The following is a 25,195-nucleotide window of genomic DNA, read 5'->3' as shown; positions in this document are numbered from 1 at the left end:
AACAGATCCTATACATAATACATACTTAGTTTGGAATATCACGGTCACAGACCATAATGATATCATAAGTCTATTCCCTATTTTACGTCACCATAACTCAGCTTTCCCAAAAGAAACCCATCCTATACTTGTTTCTGATGGGGCTTACTAAAAGTAAAGTGCACACTCTAAAGCACAGTCGGTCTTATCTTTCTCTGGTAACTTGGAATCAGATCTGCATCAAAATGATAGCGGGAACGGGGAATATGAAAGCTAGACATTTTAAAATCACCCTACATTTAGTGTTTTGAGAACTTGTCAGAATTAATAACATTTGAAAATTTAAAAAAAAAGTTTAAGAACGGTCATCAGCCAGGAGACTGCTGCAACTACAAATCATTTATATGATTTAGTTTAATATAATGTAAGTGCTACTATGTGTGTGACTTAGTTCTTACCATTCCTAACGTACTGTTGCTGCATCTGCAGCTTGACACAGTCAATGAGTATTATATGTACTACTTCCTAAAGTAATAAAAATCAAGTTATCTTAAAAAAACTACACAAAGTATACATTCTTAGATGTTATAAAATGCTGTTCTGAGTTGCAAATTAACATGTTTTAGTGATCAGATTTACCCCACTGTTTGAAGAAATCTGAAGAAGTATCAATGGGAAACTTGATTTAAACAAATTATTTTTCCAACTAAGCAGTTCACTGACAAGAGGGAAGACACTCAAAACAGATGTGGAGGCAGGAAAAGGGAATAAGGGAATTTGTGTGCAGCCATCTTGGTCTTGTTAACAAGAGAGCAAGAGTCAGGCTAAGTTTGTGGTCTGACAACACGACGCTGCCTTCGCCTCTCGCCTCCATAGGGAGATAAGGATAGAATGCTGACTCTGGCAGGGACCTTGAGATAAGGAGCATCTGGGTGGAACTAAATAACTGTTAGCCATTGGTGTCTGTAATGGGAAGGAGACTAATTGTTATTGTTGTTATATTTAATAAACAGTATATAAACTGCTTCATAATTGCTTGTATTCGAAGATCTGCCTCGGAAGGGGGGGGCTCCCCCCCGTCCGAACCAGTTTTTCCCTTGCTGCAGCTCGTAATAAAACTGCCTCTGGCTACTTGTTGCTTAAACACAACGCAGAGTGAAGGCTTCTTTTCTTCCACACAGAAGATACCTAATAGGTCATATGGCCTTTCAATATACTCCCTGCATGACACTTACTGGTAGGGCCTATCTTTCTCTATGACACAGCCCACTTATACAATATTCTCAGGAAGTTTTTCCAGTCTGTCTAGGGTTTCCCATTCAGAATTTAATTCTGACACATCTATTTGAGGTCTCTGTATTATTCAAGAACTCGCCAGTTACAGATATTCATAAATTCTACTTGGCACGTCTTCATTCCCTATGGTCACTTAACCAAATTCTACATTAAACTGATTTTTTCTATAAGGAAATTCCTCCTGAAACCTACACTAGATATTTTTATGACTCTTCTTTAAGCTCTCGCAGCCTCTTGCTAGAAACAATTCTCAGAATGGAGTACACTGAATCCACACCAGATTCATATCAAGAAGAACTCTGTATAGCCAATTAAATGTCTTACAATGCCTGTCTATACAGGCAATTCAGATAAATTTTGCCCCATAAAGGTTTTGAAAATTGTAATGAATTTTGGAGCAGAATTTCTGACAACACTTTCTTAAAATTCAGTTAGCAAATATGATGCTTCTGATATTACAGTCAAAATGTAAGAGTGCAGTTGAAGTGCCATAAGAATAAGCATACATGTGTTTATTCTTTACACTGTTTAGTTACATTCATCAGCAATTATAACAATCTCCTCTCCCGCCTCATTCTATTTTAACCTACGCCTGCATCTGCTTTGGGGCTGACAATCTCAGAAGCATTTAAATACATTTTCAGATAAAATCTTCAAGTTTTTACTATAAGAGCTCAGTATTAAACAAATGGAAATGAACAATTGGCCAGCATCCTGTCTCAGTCACCATTAGTTATGCTGACTTTGTCTGATAGTCACAGTGCATGGAACAGCTTTGATTTGAAGCACTGGCTCCAAACAATCCTAGAATAAGATTATGCTTTTGCTTCTCAAATCCTGGAAGGATTCCATAATACACCCCATAGATATTTCTATTAATGGAGACTAGCATAGAAAGCTATTTAGCAAGATTGGCATTTGTGTATGTATATATGTATAAATATAGACAGATTCTTACATCTATTAATTCATAATCATCTTTGGCATATAAATGTCTTAGGAGGTACCAGCGTGCAACTGATACTATGGTTTCTGGATACCCAGGCTGATGATATACCACTCTTTCCAACATTCGACGAGTCTCCCTGGGAACAAAAATCACATTTAATACTGAGCAATCTCTATAAATGTGGTGTATTTATACAAAATAAGAAAACTGTTAAACAGTGCTACATAGCAAGAATCACAATTTTAAACTTGTCATGAAACCAAATTGTCCTCTTCACTAAAATTCATATGTGCAATCAAGTGTCTTGCAGCTGATGGCAACAGTTTATAACAGATATAAAGAACATTGATGATTCTACTTCACTTCTCCCAATTATGAGCCCAGCATAGCCCATTTTCAGAACAAACACAGAGATGCACAATTAGGTTTATTTCCACTTAGGGTAACAACTTCCCTGAGAATAATCCTTTCTTAGTACACCATGAAATGTGTTCTTCTGCTGCAAATAGTAATGCAAATATTTGTTTCAACATTACTGGAATTTACATGCTTGTTACACTAGCATGTTGTTTATCATGCTGCCAATAAACTCAATACTGTAGACTTCATATAATCCGGAACCTTTGGGACCTAGGTGGTGCCGGATTATCAGATATGCCGGAGGTACTATAAACTGGTTTTTATATATATAACACACACACACACACTGACTGTACATACTGTATATAAAGTGTTTTTAACCCTTTTACAAGCACTGTCCAGCATCACACAATGCCAGCGGCAGACTGACTCGGTCCCGTCCCAGTTTTACTCAGTTCAGCCACTGCCGCTGCTGCATTGTGACTTGTTTTTTGCCGAAGCTCACTCACTAGGCTAATGCCATTTTGATGCCGGACTATCGGGAGTGCCATACAATTGGATGCTGGACTATTGGACTTTTACTGTAATTGGTCAGCAGTACCCTCTTGAAATCCTAAAAGGCATTTGCCCTTGTTTAATGATTATAATATAAACCTTTAAGTTATCACAGATGCTTTTATGGAAACAGTAACTAGAATACCAGTCCTGAGACTAGCAAAAAGGTTTTTAGTAAAATGCATTTGTACAACCAGTGTGTGTCACACACACACACACACACACACACACACACACACACACACACACACACACAGAGAGAGAGAGAGAGAGAGAGAGAGAGAGAGAGAGAGAGAGAAAGAGCCTGCAGCAGTAATGTACAGTTTATAGCAAGTGAAAAGTTCAAGTGACATCCAATGGGGAATTCACATAGGCAAAATACAATTATTCAAGTTGGTCAGTACACTGGTACAGGATGTACCTCCCTTAACCAGGACTCCCTATATGCCAACATCTGTAGTCTGGTATGGACCACGGATGTTCCTGGACCACAGAGCCCAGCAAAAGGGAGGTCTGCTGGCAGGACAAGAGCACCATAAGGGGCACTGGCAACTCTACAGGGAGCCCAGAGTGTGTGTGTGTGGGGAGGAGGGGAACACATGGCATGGCGTGGACTTCTGTCCCAGCAGCCAGAGCACTAGCCTGGCCATGGCCATGGACCTCCAGCCTCAGCCAGGGAGCTACGACCCCAGCAGCAACCAGGGAGCTCTGGCCCTTGCCCTGGTCTGGCTGTGTTCTGGCTCCAATGGCCAGGGAACTCCATGCCCAGCCCTAGGGGCAGCCAGGGAACTCTGGTTCCATCCCACCGCCCCAGCCATGGAGCTTTGTCCTGGCTGGGGAGCCAGGTGGCTGCAGAACTCTGCCCCAGCTGCGGAGCTCCGACCATGGAATTGCAGCATAAGCTAGAACTAGACTGCCTCATTTCTACCATCCTACTCAACCAGTTCTTGCAAAACCTTGAATTTAGTTTTACATATATGTTTTTTTAAAAACTTAACCAAAAGCTGTAGTTGTCTTTGACATCACAAAAGACTCCCAACTAAAAATACTACTGCTTTGGTTCTCTGCTTTCAAACTAGATTTTCAGCTTTTAAAGTTTAACCATATTGTTTGTGTGGGGTACATTGTATTAGAGAAGACATACCTGGCTCCCATTTTGTGATTGTACTGTAGCAGCGCTTGCAGAAGAACAGCCAGTGGGCAGAAGGAAAGTTTCAAGGCTTCAGTTGTTGCCTCCTGAACCAAGGATGGCCAATGATCATTTGAAATATTAGCCTATTAGCAAGGTGACAGCAAGAAAACTTTAATAACTATGTTACTAGCCAAAATGTTTCACTGGGTGTAAGAATGTTTGTCTGCACACACACGATCTGCATATAATTAGCCTTTAATTCTGCAAGTCTGCTAACTTTTAAGCTTTCCTGTTTGTTAAATTAGATTGCTAAGTCTCAGGGTATAAGAAGACTGGAAAAACAGAACTGCATTATTTCATGTAGAATAGTGATAGAAATGTAGCCGTGTTAGTCTGGGGTAGTGAAGCAAAATGCAGGACAATGTACACTTTAAAGACTAACAAGATGGTTTATTAGATGATGAGCTTTCGTGGGCCAGACCCACGAAAGCTCATCATCTAATAAACCATCTTTAGTCTTTAAAGTGCTACATTGTCCTGCATTTTGCATTATTTCAGCAATCCTACATATCCCCACAAAATTCAACTTTGCAGAGTTGTTTTTAACAGAAAGTAAAACAGCATTACTTTTATTATATTAAGGATGAACAAAATTTATGACTGTGTATACCCAATGAAAACTTGCAAGGCTACACTGGAGAGATGAATTTATGCAAATTGGATATTCAGAAATCCACAGAGTCAAAACAGAAAATCTTAAATACTACTCTAAAGAGATTTCTTTTTTAATGAAACCACTATTCAGCAATTCATGTTTCCCCAAATACACTGAATTAGATTACTGGAGAGATGGTAATATATTTAGTAAAATTTTTGCACAACAGAAAATACAGTAAAATATTGAAGCTTTATAAGAGTACAGGGTTTCACTAGGGAAAACAACAAGAAACAGATTATGCAACACTAAGAAATTTCAATTATGCTATTAATAACTAAGTAAAATAATTAAAGACAACAAAATATGCCAAAATCTAGCCCCAAGAGTGGGCACAATTTAAGTGGGCGCAGCTATACTACAGATAAAGCTGACAGCAAACTAACCTGTAATAAACTGTTTTGTAAACTGCTCTGGTTATGCAAAAGAATGTGGGTAGTGAAAGATTTGTTTAAAAAGTAGATTTATATGCTTCAAAAAAAATTGATCAGCCATGAAGACTGATCAGTATGAAATACACTACACAAAAAACAGACTCAATTATGTCAAACTTGAATCTTGTGCAAGATAGTCTGAATCATGTGAGAGGTGGCAGTCACTACAGGCTGACATTCCCATATAGATTACCCCTTTCTCCCTTAGGTATGTAGCTCTTGTACTCATTACGAGGAGCTTTATTTGGTTTCCTATGCTGTGAGAACTTTTTCCACTATCAAAATTAATCAGTTGGTTGAACTACTTCGTGTAAAGAAAGCTCACTGTTTCTTGTTTTGAACATTCTGGGCATATGAAAAAAATGCCTTTGTTTTTATTTTTACGGTAAACCTTAACTAGTGTTTTCCCAACCTATTCTCATGAAGTGATGACCCACAATAAATCACTGCATAAAAACAGCCATCACAAAAGAGAACATGCTTTCTCCTACAGCATAGTTGATCCAAAAAGTCTTGTACCTTTCAAGTTTTTAGGGAAATATAGTACAGGTTGAACTTCTCATCTGACATCCTTGGGACATGACAGGTTCTGAACCAGAGAATTTTCCAGATCACAAGAGGTCAATATTGTCTAGCACCATTACCAACACTTGAACTGCTTACTTTGCTGTTAGAGGACATTTAGGGGTAAATCAGAGCTAAATAAGAACATAGAACACTAAGAGCTAGGACTAGTGGCTATAAACAAACTTTATGGGACCATGTGAAACTTGACCACACCCATAAAAAGTGGACATCCAGCTAATTAATCATGCCGGACCACGGATGTTTCAGGACCAGAGTTCTGGCCTAAAGAGGTTCAACCCATACTACCACTGCTGAAAGAGGATAGTGTGCAATCTCTGGAAAAAGCATTTCAAAGCTGACAAATATTTTCTTTAAGGAACTTTTGTAATTGTTTTTATCTGAGCCTTTTAAGGGGAGAGGTTAGAGTTCCTTTCCTTGGATTGCAAGCTCTTCAAGGAAAGACTATCTATAAATGTGTACAGCAAATAGCACAACTGCACACCAAACCTTAGTGAGGCCTCTAGGCAATAAAGATCAAAATAAATACTAAAACCGAATGAATGCAACTCATACAAATGTCACATGTTCAGTGACATGAAGAGTCTTGAAAGTGAAAGTTGTACTACAGTCAATTTGAATGACAAAATAATCTAGTATTAGAAAATAAAACTTAGGGGGAGAATTACTCTCTTTACAAGTTTATTGCTCTTAGTTGATTATTCCATATATTTTTCCTTTAGACACAAAATATTCCTGGAGAGAAGCCAAAGAACATAAGAACGGCCATACTGGATCAGAGTAAAGGTCCATCTAGTCCAGTATCCTGTCTGCTGACAGGGGCCAATACCAAATGCCCCAGAGGGAGGGATCACAACAGGTAATCCTCATGTGATTCATCCTGTCACCCACCTCCAGAGAAACAGAGGCTAGGGACACCATTCCTACCCATCCTGACTACTAGCCATTGATGGACCTAACCTCCATGAATCTATCTAGCTCTTTTTTGAACCCTGTTGAAGTTCTAGCCTTCACCGCATTCTCTGGAAAGGAAATCCACAGGTTGACTATGCGCTGAGTGAAGAAAAACTTCCTTTTGTTTATTTTAAACCTGCTGCCTATTCATTTCATTTGGTGACCCCTAGTTATTTTACTGTGGAAATAAGTAAATAACCTTATTCACTTTTTCCTCACCTGTCATGAGTTTATAATCCTTTTTCATATTCCCCCTTAGTCTCCTCTTTCCTAAGATGAAAAGTCCAAGTCTTTTTAATCTCTCTTCATATGGGACCTGTTCCAAACCCCTTATCATTTTTGTTGACCTTTTCGGAACCTTTTCCAATGCCAATATATTGTTTTTGAGATGAGGCGACCACATCTGTATGCAGTATTCAAGATGTGGGTGTACCATGGTTTTATATAGAGGCAATAAGATATTTTCTGTCTTATTCTCTATCCCCTTTTTAATGACTCCTAACATTCTATTTGCTTTTTTGACTGCCACTGCACATTGAGTGGATGTTTTCAGAGAACTATCCACAGTGACTCCAAGATCTTTCTTGAGTAGTTGTAGCCAAATTAGTCCCCATTATATTGTTAATACAGTTGGGATTATTTTTTCCAATGTGCATTTCTTTACATTTATCCACATTAAATTTCATTTGCCATTTTGTTGCCCACTTAGTTTGGTGAGATCTTTTTGAAACTCTTCACAGTCTGCTTTCGTCTTAACTATCTTAAGCAGTATGGTATCTTCTTCAAATTTTGCCACCTCACTGTTTACCCCTTTCTCTAGATCAAATAAGTTGAATAAGATGGGTCCCAGGACAGACCCTTCGGGAACCCCACTAGTTACCTCTCTCCACTCGGAAAACTTACTATTTATTCCTACTCTTTGTTTCCTGTCTTTTAACCAGTTAGCAATCCACGAAAGGACCTTTCCTCTTAAACCATGACAACTTACTTTACTGACGAGCTATATCCACTGGATCCCCCTGGTCCATATATTTATTGACTCCCTCAAAGAACTCTAGCAGATTAGTAAGGCATGATTTCCCTTTACAGAAACCATGTTGCCTTTCCCCCAACAAATTATATTCATCCATGTGTCTGACAATTTTATTTTTTACTATAATTTCAACTAATTTGCCATGTACTGACATTATTGGCATCGTGTTAGCTATCTTCTAATCATTAGGTACAGAAACCGATTTAAAGGATAGGTTACAAACCACAGTTAATAATTCTGCAATTTCCTATTTGAGATCTTTCAGGACTCCTGGGTGAACGCCATCTGGTCCCAGTGACTTGTTACTATTCAGTTTATCAAGTTGTTCCAAAAGTTTTTTCAATCAAATAGTTTTTTTTAAATTAGAACATATTAGGTTTATTCCCAATCGTATTAGCATGAAATTAAAATACCATTTCTGCTAATTACTACGGGATAGTTCACAAAAGACGTATAGTTTCCCACAGTTTACAGGAGGGCTTCATCTGAAAGATTACGATAGATATAAAACAATGGCTTATATTGTAAATCAATTCATTTTATCATAATAGTTGTGGTTATCTTACCATGCAGATTTCCAGTGCAAGCAAAGCTAGCCTGAGCAAACTTGATAACTTCCCATTCCAGTTGCCGTGCTGGGATGCTAACTGTAGACTCTTTCTGTAACACATCTCTGCTGCGACCATCATTCTTTGAGACTGGTACACTTTTGCCAGCCACTGAAACAGAAAACCAGTATGATTGGTAATGCTTGTTAAAACAGATCATTTGGTATTTTTGACTGTGCAAATTTAATAAATTTACTTTTATTAGTAATAACATTGGGAAGAGGGGTGGGACAGAGATAGCAAAGAAAATATTGCCTTTTTAAAAAAATACAATGTTGGCAACCTTAGCACCTGGGATTAAGCTGTAGGCCCCTTTCCCTTCTGGAGCCACACCTTTCTGAGCTTTCAGCATACATGTCTCTTGCCGTGGATCCCCTCAGGAATCCACCTGCACTGGATCTCGAGGGCCTCCACACCCAGAGGGAATAATACAACCCTGAACTCTTGAATGGAGTGACTCTTGGCTAGTGTAAAGAAGGATTCATTGAGCATCTGTATCCAGCACTGGGAACTCTCCAGACCTACTATATACTGTACTGAGGATTGCTATGTCCTCTCTTCCAGCAATAAGGGGGAAAAGATCAGGCACAATGCTCTTGAACAAGAGGAAGAGCTACTCATCTGTGCAGAGCATGCAAATGGAAGAAAAAAAGGGGCTGCACATCTAGTGTTTTGCACACTGTTCACGAATCATCTTAAGTGTTTTTTGGGAACCATTTAATTATGCCTAGTAAGATGTTATAATACATTAGGTTCCAAGCTGAGTATGGGATGAGGAAGTGAGAATCGGCAAAAATTGACAACCTACTAGAGTTAACGTAATTAACATATACATTTTGCTTTTTCTGTCTTTTAATAGAGATCATTAGATAGTACTCCCATCTCACCATGTGTTAGTGTACAAAGAGGAGGAATGTTAAGTCAGAGTCCCCTCTTCTCAGATAATCCACTGTAATAGAAAGAAAGGAAGAAAGATCCACTTACATGCCACGCTGTTACTGAAGTGAAGTTGGAGGACATGACAGTTTTATGAAGTTCCTCCAAGATGGCATCTGGAAGCTCTTTGTGTGACTGAAAAAGCTGTTTACATTGAACTTGTCTCAAAAGCAAGAAAAGATCTGGCTGGTCGGGGCAACTTTTTAAACCCTAAAAATCCCAAAAGTTTTTAAATAAGTTAAATGCAAGAAATTAAATATTTTTTTAAAAAAACAATTAGAACATTCTTTTTTTCATACTGCATGGAAAGATAAGGAAGAATTTCCCATTGCCTGTGATAGACTTGCAGCAGACTACTGCTATACATTACTCTCTCTTTCTGCATATTATGAAGACTCCTGAAAACAGTAGCACAAGGAGGGATAGCTCAGTGGTTTGCACATTGGCCTGCTAAACCCAGGGTTGTGAGTGCAATTCTTGAGGGGGCCATTTAGGGATCTGGGGAAAATCTGTCAGGGGATGGTACTTGGTCCTTCCATGAGGGCAGGGGACTAGACTTGATGATCTTTCAAGGTCCCTTCCAGCTGTATGAGTTATATATACAGTAAACTTCTGATAATCCGGCACCTTTAGGACCCAGGGGGTGCCGGATTATCAAATATGCCGGACTATCGGAAGTTAGATAGTGGTGGGGTGTAGGGTGGTGTGGGGGGGATGCCACCCAAGACTCTTCATAACCCCCCCCTTCTGATAGTCCAGCTCTGCCCCAGGCGTCCCCGATTCAGCCGCTGCTGGTCAGTTTCAGCAGCAGCTGAATCGGGAATCGGGATGCCTGGGGCAGAGCAGCTGGGGTGCTGTCAGGTTGGTCCCACAGCGCCAAGGGGCGGCGCTACCGGACCAACCCGGCAGCACCCCAGCAGCTCTGCCCCAGGCGTCCCCAAGTCAGCTGCTGCTGAAACTGACCAGTGGATGACTCTGGGAAGCCCGGGGCAGAGCAGCTCCAATGGTCCAGCTGTCCGGAGCACTTCCAGGTTCCTGATGGTGCCGGACCAATAGAGTTTTACTGTATGTATATATATATATATATATATATATATATATATATATATATATATATATATATATATATAGATAGATAGAGAGAGAGAGAGAGAGAGAGAGAGAGAGAGAGAGAGAGAGAGAGAGAGAGATACCTAAGGAAGTGAGTAAGGAACACTCATTGTTCCCAAGTCAACATCTTATACCTCCCTCATACTTACAAGTGGGGTTGAAAAGCAGATATCCAACGCGGAGGGAAAGAACAAGGAATAGGCATCTAATGAAGCTATAATACTAAGAAGCCAAAGGAGAGGAGGAGTCTGAAAGCTAGTGTAGATGCACAGGCTCATCACATGGCAGGAAATCACCTTAAGCGTATCTCCAAGAATTTGTGAGGTCTCAGGGCAATGCCCCATATATTTTGACTTGAGGGAAGGAGATGCTAGTATGCACACTTCCCCTTCTAGGAATGGATTTCAGAATAAAACAGCATCCATCACGTGGTTCTAATACATGCACTTTGTCTTTACATTAGCAGTAAACTCCCAAAACATTACTTACAAACTGATTCTTCACTGTCCAGATCAGTACACATTTTAGAGAACAAGTTCAATGTATATTACTTTTTAAAGAGTATTTATTTGGAGCAAAAGATTTATTTAACTCAGAGAAGTAAGTAACGGCATATGTAACAGAATTTTTAATTATCAGAAACCTTCCAAGCTACAGCAGAGTTAAATAGGCAACAGTCTGGCAGATTCAATTTAATCTCTGGTGAGTCTCTTGTATTTTGCTTTTCCTGCCTTCATAAGGAGGGAACACCGTAAACTTTCTGTTCTGTAATAGAGATCATTAGCCTCAGCAACTAAGAAATGGTCTTGCCTAATTTAGAGAAGAAAAACAGCGAGGTATGTCCCTAATCCTCACTCCTCAGATTCCTTCTGCAGATCTTGAGATGATTACAGCTTTCAAGGAAAGAGGACAAGAGTCAGTGGGCCTGACTCTTAACTTCCTCCCACAGAAGAGTGTTATCCAATCTAAAACCAACTAACACTCTTGTTAACATATTCCTGTACAAACTAGGGATGTTAAATTTTGATTAACTAATGAAATAGTCAATGGAAATCCCATCAACTATTTGATTAGTCAATAAGAACTACCACTGTCCACCTTTGAAATGTACAAGAGCCCCAACAGGGACTTTTAGTCCCCCACTGGCCCCAGGCTCCATGCAGCGCTTCCTCTTTGAAATGTTCCTCTTTTAAGCTGGCTCCCTCCAGGATCCCCCCAACCTCCTCCTCCGCCCTTGCTGCCTCTTTGTGATACAGGCAGCAAAAGGAGGGGGGAAGCAACTTGTTGACTAGTGTGTCAACTATCCGATAAGCTTTTGCTTATTGGATAGTCGACTAGTTGATTAGTTGCTTACATCCCTAATACAGACAGCTTAATGGATATGCTGACTAAAGGAAAACTGACACAAATTTCTTCTCTACGAAGGTGGAATGTCCACTTACTGAAGGGCAATACCCAACAGCATCTTAAAAGAGATTGGGACAGCTGGGGAGAAGGTGATGTGTCACCTCAGCAACTGCCTTTGTACAAAAGCCACATTGGCTAAAAAGTAGGTATTTATTTAGGAATGTCTGGTGAATGGCTTATGTACTAAAACTAGGGACTGCTTTGCAAATACTTCTGCCAAAGGTGGCAGCCTTCTTTCTCTTTCCATTATGCACACATGCCACTTTAACACAAATTCTCTATTAAGATATTTTCTGAATTTTTACCATTCTTTAGCAATGCAAACACTTATTATGCAGGTGATTCAATCTGGTATAGTTTAAATGGTACGTATCACTTTGGATTGCAGTCCAGACTGAAAATTGAATATAAGCTGGGAAGTGAATAATCAATGGGACTGAGTACACAACAAGTCATTCACCCTACAGTATAGGCAATTGTATTTCCCTTTGGAAATTTTGTAAGAATTTATTGTTCACTGACATAATGGGGGGAGGAATAAGAATGACATGTAGATACACAGTGATAAAATCAGGTTGAATCTTAGAATCACAGAACGCAAGGACTGGAAGGGACCTCAAGAGGTCACCGAGTCCAGTATCTTGCCCCCATTGCTTTTTGTGCTCCAAGTACTGATCATGGGTAGCTAGAGAACAATTTAAATGGCTAATAAATTTAAATTAAGTTATACAAATGATAGAGAACAGTCTCTCTTTTTCTAAAAGGTGAAAAGTCAGTTATGCTTTAGGCCAGGGCTACTCAACTTTGAAGCACCGGGAGCCACAATGATGCTCACAGCTCATGCCGAGGGCATATACATGCAAATATATATGCAAATAGCATCTTTTACACTGACGGACATGAATACAAAGATTATGGTAAGACTACACAACACGCAGGCCCCATTTAATTCAGTTCTGCTGATATTAATAAACTGCAATATTTACCTGATTTCCACCCATATTGCAGTACTTTTAATGAGCAATGACAATCCAGAAATTTAACTACAAAAACACATATCAACAGAAGACCATTACATTGACTACTTTTTTGTTTTGGCTCCAAGCCGTGGGCCACGTGCTAAGCCCCATGTAAACCCAAACTGCACTGCGGGCCACAAACAAATGGGCTGCGAGCCACATGTGGTTCATGGGCCACGTGTTGAGTAGCCGTACTTTAGACTGTGCACTGCTGTAACAGATTGTTGCTTCTTTGTTGGTATTTACCATTGTATATATAATACATAGGAATCAGTGCTCCAAAGTAATGAACCAGCAATTACAATGTAGTAACCGTACCTTTGTGCAGAGAGCCTCAGCTTCTGTAATTCTTCCAGCCTCTTTTAAGCCAGTAACGGCCTGACAAAGAGACCAGTCTTCAAGAGCCTGAATGTACTTAGCAGAAAGGTCCTTTTCTTTAGCTGTAAATAAACATGCATTTAAGAACGTATTGCTCAACATAGTCTAGCGCCCTACCACACATCAGGGTTTGAATGCTGGCAACTAAAGAGGATCTAGTGTGTCATGATGATAGGTAAGACAAGCTAAGTGACAGTGCTCCCAGTTTTTTTATTTATATTATTGGGGGGGGGGGGGCGAAGAGGGGGAGAAGAGACTTAAAAACAAAATAAAAACTATGCTGTTTTTGTAAGATAGCTATCAACATGTGGGCTGATAAAATAATTGAAGCATATATTTTAGACAAGAGAATTTTTCAAAATGCAAAAAAAAAAATTAAATCAAATGTTGCTGACTTTGCCAGTTTAGTAAGGGAAGTAGGAATTTAAAATCCCAATTCATCAGTTAACTGGTTAAATGTTAGGTTAGCCTGGGGTTGTTGCTGGCTGCTGATCATAATGCTCACCTGCAGCAGCCTGCTAACAGGGGGCTGCTCCCTGGCACTATTAAACTGTTATCTAGGAAGCATCACCGGGTAACTGGTTACCTGTCCAAATTCCTAAAGGAAAGCTACAGATAGCCTGCCTTTGTCCATTTTATCCAAGATTAAAAACTTGTTTAGGAAAAAGTACATACTGTATCAATTTAAAAATCAGACCACTGTAGTTTAAAGTAGAATTGAAAACAAAATGTTTTCAAGTCAACACGTTGAGTGTTAAGAGTTTGTAATTAACCTTAGTTCAGGTTCTGTATCCTTTGTTCATCTACCAAGGATACTAGTACTTCTGAAGTACTGTAGTGAGAATTTAAATGAGCACATTTTGAGTAATTATTAGCCTCTTTTCCGTTTGTGAACTGTCCACAAAAGCTTATGATTTTCTCAAAGGCATTAAGCTTGTAAACATTTGGTAAATAATTTTGAACAACTTTTCAGCTATAAATAAAGCAGCTCAATGTGAGTGTTCGATATTCAAAATAAATTTAGTTGGCTAGTGCTTCTTGGATACAATTTACATGATATTGTCTGTGTCTCATGACTGGATAAACCTCATAGAACAGGATTGGGCAGACACTGGCTTGCAAACCATCCAGTCTGCCAGGGTTAGCCCCCAGCGGGCTGCCGCCATTATATTTACCTGAGCCTCTGCAGGTTCAGGCGACTGCAGCTCCTGTTGCTGCAGACAATCATTCCTGGCCAGGGAGAATGTGAGAACTGGTGTCCTGGTCCGTGCCACTCCCTGCAGCTCCCATTGCCAAGGAATGCCAATTTGTGGCCAATAGGAGTTACAACTGCCTGTACCTGCAGAGGGGCAGGTAAATATAGTGGCAGTGGTCTGCAAAGGCAATAACAGTGGTTAATAACCACTGTTATTGCCTGCCCCAGGCTGAGAATCCGATTGCTGGTATAGTTGCTGCTGTTTATAAGTTCAAAAGTTTTGTTCAACATATATTTCACTATTTGGTTTAGGGATGTAAAATCCTGTTTAATTAGTTACCAGTTAAACATGATGTTTAACTGGTTAAGCAATTAAAGGGAGAATGGGTGGGAGGGCTGCTCCAGCCTGCCTAAGCTGAAGTGGCCCGGATGCTTGGAGCAGCCCTTGTTTGTGGCACACACAGGCTTGCCACAGAGAGTGGCTGCTCCAGGAGGGCTGGAACACCCTTGTCTACTGCAGGCCTCACAGGGTTGGAGCAGTCCCCTGCCTGCAGTACGTGGGGGAGAAGCCCATCTCCCCAAGTTACACAGTACCGGTAAGCATCACCCTTTAACCAGTTAACCTTTCACATCCCTAATTTAGTTAACAGTCACTCTGAATATTTTTCTTAGAAAAGTTGTTTGATAAAATATTCATAGAAAGCCAAAGAACACTGTCACTTTTTAAAAATTTGGAATGAATAGTCAGAGAATGACCACTCACACTATAATTATACCATTTTTAGACAGTGCTGTGAATTCTACACATAACTTCACTATGGTATTGTGACTGTGGTATTCTAGGCTGGTCCCACTTCATAAAATGGACTGATGCACTACTGACACTGGTGACCATTTCGAAAGGACTGGATTCAGGAGCCATAGAGGGACAAGGCAGAAAAGCTGGAACTTTAACTTGAGGCCCGAGGAGATGTGTTTTCTGTTTCTTTGTAGAATAGTAGTAGGGCTTATCTGGTGTGGCTTCCGAATCTGCTACTGGCTCAGTTCCTATTTCCTTCCAGTTAAATCAGGCTTCATGCTGTGGGTGGTTTCACTAACTCTCCTCTTCTGATTTGTTAGTAAATCAGACTCCCAAAACACAAATCTACCATCCAGTCTTTTCTGCTGGCTCACCATCCTTAATACAGGTTTTAGGCCATCTAGCGGAGCTGCTTCTTCTGGCTGGCCCCTGCTACTTGCTTGTTTGTCTCCCAGGCCTTCTACCTAGGAGCTCTGGAGAGTTACCCAACCTAGACATCCTCATTAACCCGCTCCTGGATGTTCTTCCTGTTTTTTGTAAGATTTGAGTAAAGCACTTATTTCCATGTCTGTACTCACTGAATGATCCAAAGGCAGGCTGCCTTTCTGTCTCCCAGTATGCATGGTATTGAGTCACATGATCCCCATCACACAACCCTTTTATTCACTCACTCTCCCATGTAAACTAAGTGTAGTGTAAGTAGAGATGAGCTCCAACCCTATAAAGAGACAGTGGCCATCCATACACATATTAGAAATAGAAATAAGGAGTAGTTAGGCCTCTTTGGCTCACGGTGAAGGGTACTATCATATAGTTAAGACATTTTCCCTGTAAGATTGTCATTAGCCATCCATTATTTAACTCAAGCTAAGCAAAAAACTGTGTGTAGGGACATGATAGTTTATAAGTAATAAGTAAAATACATGGCAATGCCCTTGACTGTAAACATAAGAATTTTTTAATATTAAGAATATCTGTTGCTTGAAAGCCACTAACTTGCCTGCATTTGACTAATGTAAGCCAGTGTTGTTTTTCTAGGAAATTTTCTTTAGGTTAATACTAACAGGGCTACAAGAAGAAAACCCACAAACTTCTAAGAGGAAATTTTTTTAATAATAATTAAGTATGACAATCCAAGGGAGCTAACTTACTTTTAGCTGAAACTGTGGCCACAAGTGTCATTTCTAAGTCTGTTCTCTTAGGCTGCGTGTTGTTCAAACAGACAAGAGTATTTTCAGCATGACAAGCACCCATTAATACTGCCCATGCAGCAGGATCATCTGAAAAAAAAATTAAAATTGCCATATATTCAATATTATCAGAATGCCAGTTACAGGACTCTAACTGACAGACAAGTTGACACCACAGTGGTTAAGGGATTCATAAAAAAAATGCAAGACAAAAACAGAAGCAAGTAAAGAAATCAGTGGGCTCTCTTGCTTGAGTGAGGGGTTCAAGAATGCTAAGGAAAAAAACAGGACTTAAATACCTATCTTTGTTACTGGGACAACATTTAGACCTAGTTCTGCTCTCAGAGGAAAGGGAGCTAAATGGGAGTTTCACCTGTATGTTAAGTGACAGACAAAGGCCTAATAATCAAATTGCATTTCATTCTAGTTTTACAAGTCATGGGCTAAAAAAATAAAACTTGACAATTAGAGTGCTAATTAAAAAAAACACCACTGCATTTTCCTATACTAATTAGTGTAACAGTATTATATTAAGCAAAAGCATATTCTATGGAACTTTTGCAGAACTCGTCTGCTTTCATACAGATACCACACAGTGACTAGTACTTTTGTAAAGATGACATATTTCCAAGTCTGATGGCTTGGTAATTTCTTTCATCTTAAGAACATAGCTCTTCATAAACACTAGTTTTGGACAGAGAATAGGGTGTCAGCACTATGTAGTACTACAATCCAGAACAAAATAAATAATGGTGAAGTTAGGATCCCAAGATGACATGGGAGCATTAAGGAGAAAGCTTGTTAAATCTTTAAGGAACATGAAATTTAAAAAAATATTTTGCAGAGTATGATTAGCACTTAAAAATCCCTCCTGTTTAAAGATATAAAATGGTTTCATAAACATTAATGTAGCCAAACATCCATGTGCAAAAATAGCAATTACCCCCACATTCCTTCTCCATGATGGAGTCACTGAGAAGATAAATAACCTATAGGTTGTTAACAACTCCAGTTTTGCAGAGCAGGGACGAGAATCCAAGCTAGATTCAACCATAGTGCAAATCTATGCATTAACCACAAGAATCTTTACTAAAAAGAAATGAAAGCACCTGGGCCACTGCTAACCACTTAACAGATTTCAAACACCTGTTGCCTGCTCCACAACATGTATTCGTTTTCTGCCTGCAATAGCACATCTAAAACATTGTGTGTGGTTGTGTCAAGCTTCATGTTTACATCACTTTTTGCCAAATAAAAAACAGGACTATGTAGCACTTTAAAGACTAACAAGACGATTTAATAGGTGATGAGCTTTCGTGGGCCAGACCCACTTCCTCAGATCAAATAGTGGAAGAAAATTGTCACAACCATATATACCAAAGGATACAATTAAAAAAATGAACACATATGAAAAGGACAAATCAAATTTTGCCAAATGACACTTGAATTTTTTCAAAATAATTTATTTTGAATAACTGGGGTAACTTAGGGAATGGTTTGGACAGTTACATTAAACTGGGTATCATTACAAATCATGCACTATAGACAACAGTTCAGCATTGGTAAGGAAAGACCTTTTCCGCTCCTATTAGTTTCTTTGATAAATTTGCTGAAAGTAACGATAAGACATGCATGGACATATACCTAGTCATATCACTGTCATACCAAGTGCATTTCATTTAACAATGCATCTGTCTCCAGAGCACCACTGACCTTCCTATGAACAAATGTCATCTTTCCCTCCTTAGCTGTACTGAAGTGCTTGTCCAATGTAATCTTGTGAAAAGGGTATTTTTAAAATAATTTTAATGAAGCGGGATTGCAAGTTTCCACTATAGGCTTTCGTAAATGTAGACTAGTCATCAGACATATAAATGGGAAGTTCACAACTTAAATTAGGGATTTAACATCTTGTTCTACATAGGGATGTTAGATATTGTGTATTTTAGTAATCGTGTAACCACAACAAATATTTGCCGTTATATAGTTACTAAAATACTCCTGGGGACAGGACTAGCAGCCAGTGTGCTCCTGGCTCCCTGGAGCCCACTGCCACCTCTCTATCAGAGGCAGCAGCACAGGGTGGCAGGTGGTAGCTAGTCTGGAAAGGGGAGCCAATTTAAAAAAGCCAGTTTATACAGACCAGCTCCCGCCTGCCACCCACAACTCCCACCTGGTGCTTTAAGTCAGCTCCCGCCTCCCCCACTCCCTTGCTGCCTCCGATACAGGCTTATTGGATAATCATTTAACTGGCTATACACTAACATCCCTAGTTCAAGACCTGCACTTGTCTGAGCTTTAATTTCAATCTGTTTTAAAGTTTATTTAAAAAGTAATACTATATGCATTATGGATTACATGGAAAACTTTTCATATTAAGTAGAAGAATTTTATCTAGGCCTTGAGGGGAAAGGTTTAGCTATACATAAAATATTTTAAAATATTAGAAAGATGCAAAGTTCTAGATCGTTTTTGAAGTAAATTCTCTATGTAACTAAATATTAGATACATTTTATTCTACTTGAAAGTACCTGACTTTGAAAAGGAAATTTTAAAATTTACATTTTAGTAAATGTACTGCTGAAGAGATGCTGAATTAAAAGCTTGAAATTCTGTGTCAAACAGAAGACAGTAGCATTAAAAGTTTCACCTATTCTTAATTGTTTCAACCCTGACAAAAACCTTTAGGAGTGAAAAATTAGGTCAGTCTCTATCACCCAATATATCTTCAGCCTCTGCAAAGACCACCAATGACGGAATCATCTATTGTGCTAGATTCAATAGGAACTGGACTGATCATTTCACATAGCCCATCAAACACATTCATAAGAAAATTATTCACAATCCTTACCAATAGGGGAAGCATTGAATAGTACTTTTCAAGTAGTTCTTTCTGTGTAGGTTAGTTAATCAGATACAGAGAGGTTGCATATGCCTAACAGGAAATACAAATTGTTTGGGGATAAGGGAGAGAAAGCTATACAAGTAATTTTGTTCACTCCCCTGCCCATGTTGTTTTAAGAAGTGAAACTGCATACAGTTGCTTAATAGGATTTACAGGCAGTCCCCGGGTTACGTACAAGATAGGGACTGTAGGTTTGTTAAGTTGAATCTGTATGTAAGTCGAAACTGGCGTCAGCCGCTGCTGAAACTGATCAGTTTCAACTGCGGCCGAATCTGGATGCCAGTTCTGACTTACATACAGATTCAACTTAAGAAACCCAGGCATCCCCAAGTCAGCTGCTGCTGAAACTGATCAGTGGCTGATTCAAGGAAGCCTGGGGCAGAGCAACTCTGCCTCGGGCTTCCTGTATTCAGTCGCTGGTCAGTTTCAGCAGCGGCTGACTTGGGGACGCCTGGGGCAGAGCAGCTGGGGTGCTGCTGGGCTCCTCGGCGCTACTGGAGCAACCCAGCAGCACCCCAGCTGCTCTGCCCCAGGCGTCCTGATTCAGCCGCTGCTGAAACTGACCAGCAGCGGCTGAATCAGGACGCCTGGGGCAGAGCAGCTGGGGTGCTGTTGGGTTGGTCCGGAGCAGCACTGCGGGACCAACCTGGCAGCCCCCAGCTGCTCTACACCAGGGGTAGGCAAGAAAAGCCTGGTCTGCTGGGGGGGAGGGGGCACTAGCTGCACCCCCCACCCCCAGCAGACCAGGGGGACAGGAGCAAAGCCGCGGAGCACGCCCGCAGCGGGACAGCCCAGGCGCGCACGGGCTGTCCTGCTGCGGGCATTCTCCGTGGCTTTGCTCCTGTCCCCCTGGTCTGCTGGGAGGGTCCAGCAAAGCCGCTGGACCCCCCCAGCAGACCAGGGACACCCGAGCAAAGCTGCCACCCCTCAGCAGACCAGGGGGACAGGAGCAAAGCCGCCCAGGCAGCGGGACTCCCAGGCCAGGGAGACCGGGAGAAGCTTTTCTCGCCCCAGAGGACACGGGTGGCGACCTGTCACCCGTGAGCTCCGGGGTGAGAAAAGCCCCATTCGTAAGTGCGGATCCGACATAAGTCGGATCCACGTAAGTCAGGGAATGCCTGTATATTTCACTTTAAGCACAGTTACAGGAAAGAGGTAATGGCTTAATGTGCAGTTATATTCTGGAAAGTGATTAAAATTATATTGCAGAGTTCCATTTTTCATATTAATGGCTAAAACACACATCTCAGTTTACATATAGGATAAAAATCCTGAAGACTCCACATTCTTTAAACTAGGTTTGTCGGGGGCAGGTGAGCAAAGCCCACAGGTAAGTGCTGAATGTGCGGGACTGGGAGATGGGTTGGAAATGGGGGGGACTACGGCCTATAATGGCAAGGAGAAAGGAGGGTCAGGGCACAACAGGGAGGCAAGATCAAATCAGTATCTTAGATGCCTATATACAAATGCGAGAAGTATGGGTAATAAGCAGGAAGAACTGGAATTGCTAACCAATAAATACAACTATGATATCATTGGTATTACAGAAACCTGGTGGGATGGGACGCATGATTGGAATATTGGTATGGAAGGGTACGGCTTGCTCAGGAAGGACAGACAGGGAAAAAAGGGAGGAGGGGTTGCCTTGTATATTAAAAATGTACACACTTGGACTGAAGTGGAGATGAACGTAGGAGATAGCTGTGTAGAGAGTCTCTGGGTTAAGCTAAAAGGGGTAAAAAACGAGGGTGATATCATGCTAGGAGTCTACTACAGGCCACCTAGCCAGGTGGAAGAGGTGGATGAGGCCTTTTTTAAACAATTAACAAAACTATCCAAAGCCCAAGATTTGGTGGTGATGGGGGACTTCAACTATCCAGACATATGTTGGGAAACTAACACAGCGAGGCACAGGCTATCCAATAAGTTTCTGGACTGCATTGGAGACAACTTTCTGTTTCAGAAGGTTGAAAAAGCTACCAGAGGAGAAGCTGTTCTGGATTTGGTTTTAACAAATAGGGAGGAACTAGTTGAGAACTTGAAAGTGGAAGACAGTATAGGGGACAGTGATCACGAAATAATAGAGTTCATGATCTTAAGGAAAGGTAGAAGGGAGACCACCACAATTGAGGTTATGGATTTCAGGAAGGCAGATTTTGATAAGCTCAGAGAACTTGTAGGTAAGGTCCCATGGGAAGCAAGACTGAAGGGAAAAACAACTGAGGAGAGTTGGAAGTATTTCAAAGGGACGTTGTTAAGGGCCCAAAAGCAAACAATTCCGCTGTGTAGGAAAGATAGAAAATATGGCAAAAGACCAGCTTGGCTTAACAAGGAGATCTTGCATGATCTCAAAATAAAAAAGGAGTCATATAAAAAATGGAAACTAGGACAACTAACAAAGGAGGAATATAGGCAAGCAACACGGGAATGCAGGGGCAAGATTAGAAAGGCAAAGGCACAAAATGAGATCAAACTAGCTACAGGCATAAAGGGAAACAAGAAGACCTTTTATAAATACATTAAAAGCAAGAGGAAGACCAAGGACAGGGTAGGCCCACTGCTTAGCGAGGAGGGAGAAGCAGTAACAGGGAACTTGGAAATGGCGGAGATGCTCAATGACTTCTTTGTTTCGGTCTTCACCGAGAAGTCTGGAGGTGTGCCTAACGTAGTGAATACAAGCAGAGAGAGGGTAAGTTTAGAAGATAGGATACACAAAGAACAAGTTAAAAATCACTTAGGAAAGTTAGATGTCAGCAAGTCACCAGGTCCTGATGAAATGCATCCCAGGATACTCAAGGAGCTGATAGAGGAGGTATCTGAGCCTTTAGCTATGATCTTTGAAAAATCATGGCAGACAGGGGAGATTCCAGAAGACTGGAAAAGGGCAAATATTGTGCCCATCTATAAAAAGGGGAATAAGAACAACCCAGGAAATTATAGACCGGTCAGTTTAACGTCTGTCCCAGGGAAGATAATGGAGCAGGTAATTAAGGAAATCGTATGCAAACACTTGGAAAGTAATAAAGTGATAGGGAATAGCCAGCATGGGTTTGTGAAGAACAAGTCATGCCAAACTAATCTGATAGCTTTCTTTGAAAAGATAACGAGCCTTGTGGATAAGGGAGAAGCGGTGGATGTCATATACCTAGACTTTAGTAAGGCATTTGATACGGTCTCGCATGATATTCTTATTGATAAACTAGGCAAATATAACTTAGATAGGGCCACGATAAGGTGGGTGCATAATTGGCTGGATAACCGTAGTCAGAGAGTTGTTGTTAACGGTTCTAAATCCTGCTGGAAAGGGATAACAAGTGGAGTTCCTCAAGGGTCTGTTTTGGGACCCGTACTATTCAATATCTTCATCAATGATGTAGATATTGGGATAGAGAGTACTCTTATTAAGTTTGCAGATGATACCAAACTGGGTGGGGTTGCAACTTCTTTGGAGGATAGGGACATAATTCAAAATGACCTTAGCAAGTTAGAGAAATGGTCAGAGGTAAACAGGATGAGGTTTAATAAGGAGAAATGCAGAGTGCTCCACTTAGGAAGGAACAATCAGTTCCATACATACAAGATGGGAAGCGACTGTCTAGGAAGGAGCATGGCGGAAAGGGATCTAGGGGTCATAGTGGACCACAAGTTGAATATGAGTCAACAGTGTGATGCTGTTGCAAAAAAAGCAAATATGATTCTAGGTTGTATCAACAGGTGTGTTGTAAGCAAAACTCGTGAAGTCATTCTGCCGCTCTATTCTGCACTAGTTAGGCCTCAGCTGGAGTACTGTGTCCAGTTCTGGGCGCCACATTTCAAGAAAGATGTGGAGAAATTGGAAAGGGTACAGAGAAGAGCGACAAGAATGATTAAAGGTTTAGAGAACATGACCTATGAAGCCAGGCTTCATGAACTGGGCTTGTTTAGTTTGGAAAAAAGAAGATTAAGGGGGGACATGATAGCGGTTTTCAAATATCTAAAAGGGTGTCACAAGGAGGAAGGCGAAAATTTGTTCCTCTTGGTTTCTGAGGACAGGACAAGGAGTAATGGGCTTAAAGTGCAGCAGGGGAGGTTTAGATTGGACATTAGGAAAAAATTCCTAACTGTCAGGGTGGTCAAATATTGGAATAAATTGCCAAGGGAGGTGGTGGAATCTCCCTCTCTGGAGATATTTAAGAACAGGTTAGATAGACATCTGTCAGGGATGGTGTAGACGGAGCTTGGTCCTGCCTTGAGGGCGGGGGGCTGGACTCGATGACCTCTCGAGGTCCCTTCCAGTCCTATTATTCTATGATTCTATGATTCCTTAGCAGCCAACTCTGCAAACTCCCGGAGATTGCAAAGTCAAGCTTTTATTTCTGTGACATGCATCACAACTACTGATAAATATTCCGGGGTCAGAACTTACAGTTTTATGAGTGAGTAAGCACAAAATAAGGCAGTCATATATTGATGATGGACTTGTTAGAAAATAAATACTTCATGGGATTTCAAGGTCAGAAGGGATTACTATGATCCCTCCTGTACAACATAGGCCAAAGAACTTCCTCCAAATAATTCGTAGAGCATCTCTGGAATCCAGTGCTTAAGAAATTTTGTGTACTAACAGAGATATCACTGGTCTAAGGAAACCCTTTTAGATAAGGCTACATGTTAAATGTTTACAAGGGAGAAAAAGTTTCAAGAAGCTCCAGGAAATATAGTTTATTTTGTTTTGTTATGATGAAATTTTACATACTTAAACTCTGCACTTACAGTATTGTTTCCAAACATCACTCAGAGGTTATGGCAATATATTTCCTCCCCAATCCCTACAAAAATTTGTGAAGAAAAAAAGAGGTTACTCACCTTGTACAGTAACTATGTTCTTTGAGATCGGTGTCCCTGTGGGTGCTCCACTGTAGGTATCTCAGCACTCCTGCACATATAGTTGGATCTTTTTTAGCAGCAGTACCCTGGGTGCTGACACGCATTCACAGTGCTGTCGCGCATTTTAACAAGTGTGCCAACGTGCACGCATTGTCAACTGTCCCTCAGTTCATCTCTACCACAGAGAGATGTTCAAACTCTGAAGCAGAGGAGGAGGGAGGAACGTGAAGCACCCATAGAGACACCCATTTCGAAGAACACCAGTTACTGCACAAGGCGAGTAACCTCTTTTTCTTCTTTGAGGAGTGTCCCTGTGGATGCTTCACTGTAAATGACTATGGAGCAGTACCCTGAGAATTTGGAAGGAGGGACTTCGGACATTTAGTGAGAGTGGCAGATAGCACTGCCAACCCAAACTGAGTGTGTTGTGAGGCATACATATCTAGGGCATAATGTTTTGTGAAGGTATACACTGAAGCCCATGTTGTGGCCTTACAAATGTCTGGGATAGGAACACTGTGAAGGAAAGCAGTAGAGGTAGCAACTGCTCTAGTGACATGAGCTCTTATTTGGTCTGGGAGTGGTACTTTGCTGATTGAGTAGCATATCCTAATGCTGTTGAGTATCCATTTGGAGAGTCTTAGTTTGTTAACAGCTTGACTTTTGGAATACTCTGCAATAGATAGAAACAGTCTAGGAGAATGTCTAAACTGTTTTGTTCTTTCTGGGTAGAAGGCTAATGCACGACAGTCTAAGGAGTGAAGACAAGAGGCACTGGCATCTGGAAGAG

The 25,195-nt window shown here is 40.7% G+C and overlaps 1 protein-coding gene across 3 annotated transcripts in view; it reads right to left on the bottom strand.

Annotated features, from left to right (window-relative positions):
• The window catches only part of SKIC3 (SKI3 subunit of superkiller complex), an 88,247-nt gene that overhangs the window by 1,577 nt on the left and 61,475 nt on the right, over positions 1-25,195 (bottom strand). For all 3 annotated transcript variants that reach the window (XM_075932110.2, XM_075932108.2, XM_075932111.2), the window contains exons 35-40: positions 16,596-16,724; positions 13,391-13,512; positions 9,585-9,746; positions 8,559-8,711; positions 4,284-4,414; positions 2,234-2,360 (exon numbers count right to left, since the gene is read on the bottom strand). In XM_075932110.2, the coding sequence (XP_075788225.2) occupies positions 2,234-2,360; positions 4,284-4,414; positions 8,559-8,711; positions 9,585-9,746; positions 13,391-13,512; positions 16,596-16,724 (824 nt within the window). The remainder of the gene's footprint in view (positions 1-2,233; positions 2,361-4,283; positions 4,415-8,558; positions 8,712-9,584; positions 9,747-13,390; positions 13,513-16,595; positions 16,725-25,195) is intronic.

This window comes from Pelodiscus sinensis, chromosome 6, assembly GCF_052426305.1.
Source record: "Pelodiscus sinensis isolate ZL-2025 chromosome 6, ASM5242630v1, whole genome shotgun sequence".
In the NCBI taxonomy this organism is placed as follows: Eukaryota; Metazoa; Chordata; order Testudines; family Trionychidae; genus Pelodiscus; species Pelodiscus sinensis.
This window is presented reverse-complemented; position numbering and strand designations above follow the sequence as displayed.